Raw genomic sequence first — 4,168 nt, forward strand, 5'->3', positions numbered from 1 at the left:
TCTGCTCTTCGCCCTCGTGAGGACAAGATGGGTCACCAGCAGCTCTACTGGAGTCACCCGCGCAAATTCGGCCAGGGCTCGCGCTCTTGCCGAGTATGCTCGAACTGGCACGGCCTGATCCGGAAATACGGCCTGAACATGTGCTGCCAGTGTTTCCGCCAGTACGCCAAGGATATCGGCTTCATCAAGTTGGATTAAGTCATGCTCCTTGAGTGGATGCTGCAAGACATCGGCGCTTTGGAAAATCATGCCGGCTCTTTGTACATAAAATAAAGAACTTCGATTTACGAAAAAAAAAAAAAGATTTCTGTATATAAGACAACCTGGCAGAGAAAGAGAGAGAGAATTCTTTCATCTGCTCACTCACTCTTCAAATGCCTGCACCAGCCGACTATGGGTCAGACCAAAGCCAGCTGCCTAGAACTCTATTCAGGTCTCCCCCATGGGAGCAGAGGCCCAAACTCCTTCCCCAGGCACATTAAGAGGGAGCTAGATCAGAAAACGTGCCTCCAAGACCTGAGTTGGTGTCCACATGTGATGCTAGGATGAAAGACATGCCTTAATCCCAAGCTATAGCCATTCTATTCATTGTTCAGAAAATGTCTTATAGCTCTCCCCTCTAGGAAGCTCAAGGTCAATTATTTATACTACATTGTTCAGTTGTTTTTCAAACAACATTATTCAGGTATATTTGATATGCTTATATTTATTTAAAGAATACAATTGAAATCATCACAATCACTTCATGAACACCTATATCAACCCTCCAAATTACCTTATGTACCTTTGTTATTCTCTCCAATTTCCTTGCCTTTCCCATGCTACTGGGACTAAACACTAACTACTACTAACACTTTTAAATACTAAACAGTGTTTTACTGCAGGACTCATAGTTTAGGTGACCCTATAAATGGAATTTCAAAGCATATACTCTTTTTTATGCTCAGTATAATTATTTTAGAAATCATCCATGTTGTTGCAAGCATTAGTGGTTCATTCTCTCTATTGCTGGATGGAATTCAACTGCATAGATATACCAACATTTGCTAATTTTTTTTAGCTGTTGATGAGTAATCAGATTATTTTTCACTTTGAGATTATTACAAATAAGTAGCTACAGTCACGCAAAAGTCTTCGCATGCACATATTCTTTCTTTTCTCTTGGATAAATAAATCTATTTTTACATGTCCAAAGACAGTATTTCCCTTGGGATTGTTCTGTAATATAAGAGTTACCATGGCAAAAATGCTTTTCCATTATATGAGACCTAAATTTCCATTTCCTAAAATTGATTCATTTAATTAAATCCATCCTTTCAACATTTGTGCTTGAATTTGACAAATATCTGTTGGCTATCAACATGTCCTTAGTCACTGCTTTGCTAAATAAACTTCATATTCAGGATTTTTTTTAGACAAGTAAGAATTTTCAGTCTTTTTCTTCTTAATTCTTAGTTTCTGCTATTTATCCTATTTTAAGTTGACTTCTCAACTGTGCCATCCATAAACATGAAAATAGAGTGAAAAGAGCAGTATTAAGGCTTTATTATATATATATTTCATTTTTAATCCCATCCTTAGTTCTGTTCAGTTTAGCAGGAATCTACTGATTGCCTTCAAGGCAGTTAACTTTGGCATTACTTTGACAAAAAAAAAAAAAAAAAAGGCAGAATGGTAGAATTGTTGATGCAAGAGCTTTGAGAGGCCAAAAGATGTGGGATTGAACTCTGGCTCAGTCGTTTCCAATCTTTAAGAAGGAGAAGGAGTCCTTCTACATGCAAACATGAAAAGCTTGGAATAAATATCCCTCCCTCATTGATATCACATTTCTCTTCATTGCTTGTAATCACTTTTTTTCCTTCAGCTGATTAATAAAGAACTTTGAGGGTAATGGCAGAAAAATGTCTTTGAAACCCAGCCATTCATTGGTAATCATTAACTTATGAATGACGTGGAAGCTACTAGGGCCTTGTGGACTGGGGTTGTCAGTGAATAAACCTCCTGAACAAGTGTGTAACACAATTGAATCCAGAACAGGAACTAGAAGGATGTGACTTAGAGAATTACCTTTTTGTTAAATTGACAAAGCTTGGTATAGAATATGGGCATATTATTTTTGATTCTGTAATTAAACATATAACCCACACCCAGTCCTGGACAGATGCACAATCAAGAACAAAATTTCAGTACACAGACAGGAGCAGTGCACAAAACTTCCTCAGCTCTCTGGCATAGCCTGGGAGGCCTGGCTCACACAGAGTATGCAGAGGTTCCAAGTTCACTCCTGAAACTCCCTAAACAGGCATTGCTTTTCTCTTTCCTACATGGGAAGAAGAAAGAAGTAGTAAAAAGGCAACACTAGACTAGGTGCAGTTCTGTCACCTGGAGACACAGACAGCCTAGAACATATGCACCTCGTCCAGTTCAGAGAATACATCGTCTTTCAGGGAGAGGTGAGCTCCAGCTTTACTGGATGGTTAGTGCATCAATGCGCAACCACTTCCTGTATCACTTGAGGTCCTCTTTCCTCTCTTCTAAGCTCCGGCCAGAGTACTCAACACCACAGAGTGCAAAGCGACTTTAAAGCAATTTCATTCTCCACGAAAGAGCATATGGCAAAGGAGAAAGCTGCAGGAATTTGTCCTCAGTTGTCCTGCCAGGAGGGAAAGGGCTAATCTTGACAAAACATTTATCAGCTTTCAAGGCTTCCCCGTGGCATTGGATTGGAGTTCTCACTTACTTTCATGTTCATTGAGAACTTCCAAGAGTGAGCATGTTTCTTTTCCCTCTGTGTGTGAAGACAGCATCTCAATGTCCCATGACTCCTTTAAAAAGAGACACGAAGATATAAAGGTTTAAAAATTGCCAATTTCAACATTGGAAGCTTTCATGCAGTTTGCTCCATTGAAGTAGTTGATATCTGGAGTGCAAGCTGGGTTCACTCTAGAAAAAGGATGCTTGTATGTTAAGACACTGTGTGGGCTAAGCTTTATCTTAAACATGCTCCAACACTGACACTATGTAAAGATGATTTTAATACTAAAAAGTGTTTTACTAAGAAACAGGAAAAAGTCAATGTTTGGGACAATTTGGGATTTTCCCTTGTGAACCTATGTTCTTTAAGGTTTGAGATTTTGGTGATGATTATCATGTTAAAATAAACATGTGGGTTGTTTTTATCTCTGGGGGATCAAATGAGAAAAGTCTAAATATTACTATGATATATCAACTTCTATACAATTTAATAATAAAAAGTGTGGAGAAAAAGTAAAATTCAATTGTTATATGGTATTGCTATCTATAATAAATGTATATAGTCATAAATAGAAAGTATGATTATCATTAGTAAGGAAAAACATAAAGGTTTCTGTTGGCCTTCCAATATACTTGCACAGTTAATGAATTGATATAGACATTAAGATATTTTTTAGCTAATTTTATATTCAATAAGAAATGTAATTTTTATGTTTATCATAACCACCTTTAGGGACTACAATATCGTCAATTGTTTTTCAAAATAAATAACATCTGTGATTCTGCTTCTGTCTTCTCTCTCCCTCTTTCTTTCTCTGTGTGTCACACACACACACACAGACACACACATACACAATAGGTAGGTTGTTGCCACAAGTATTAAATGACTTTTACCTTATTTACACCCACCAGAATACTTTTTCTTTTGTTTCCACTCTATAAAATCTCAATCCTGGTTCATGACATTCATGCAAATAACAAGAAACCCTACACTATGTCTCCCAATGTCACCTGACTCTTGCTAAGAAAGAAAAATCACAACTTGTTATACGGTCTTAGTTCACTCATCAATTAAACACATTTCCTCTAAGATGCTTCACTAAGTTCGAATTGCTCATTTATAGTCTTTGGTGAAAGTGACATCTCACAAGACAGGCATTAATGTCGTACTAGAAGTAGAAAAAAACCCAGTCTCTTTCATGACTCAGAAGCAAACAAATCTCAGGTTTTCCCCTAGAAAGAGAAATCTATTTTAATGTGCTGTTTTAATGTTTTCCACACTCACCAATTGTTGTAACGCTAAGAAAACAGTGATTTGGAGTCACTTGTGTCATGGGTAATTCCCCAGGCCAAGGCCAATTAAGCCTGGGAATGTGGATGGGATACAAAATACGAGAAGCGTATTTTTCTGTGG

The 4,168-nt window shown here is 37.6% G+C and overlaps 1 protein-coding gene across 1 annotated transcript; it reads left to right on the top strand.

Moving 5' to 3' along the window:
• On the top strand, positions 1–287 carry LOC121155979 (40S ribosomal protein S29-like). The gene has a single exon (XM_040979479.1). It carries the CDS (start codon positions 28–30, stop codon positions 196–198), a length of 171 nt encoding a protein of 56 aa, XP_040835413.1. The 5' UTR covers positions 1–27; the 3' UTR covers positions 199–287.
• The last annotated feature ends 3,881 nt before the right edge of the window (positions 288–4,168 follow it).

This window comes from Ochotona curzoniae, unplaced genomic scaffold, assembly GCF_017591425.1.
Source record: "Ochotona curzoniae isolate NIBS_2020 unplaced genomic scaffold, NIBS_Ocur_1.0 contig_3190, whole genome shotgun sequence".
Taxonomy (NCBI): Eukaryota; Metazoa; Chordata; class Mammalia; order Lagomorpha; family Ochotonidae; genus Ochotona; species Ochotona curzoniae.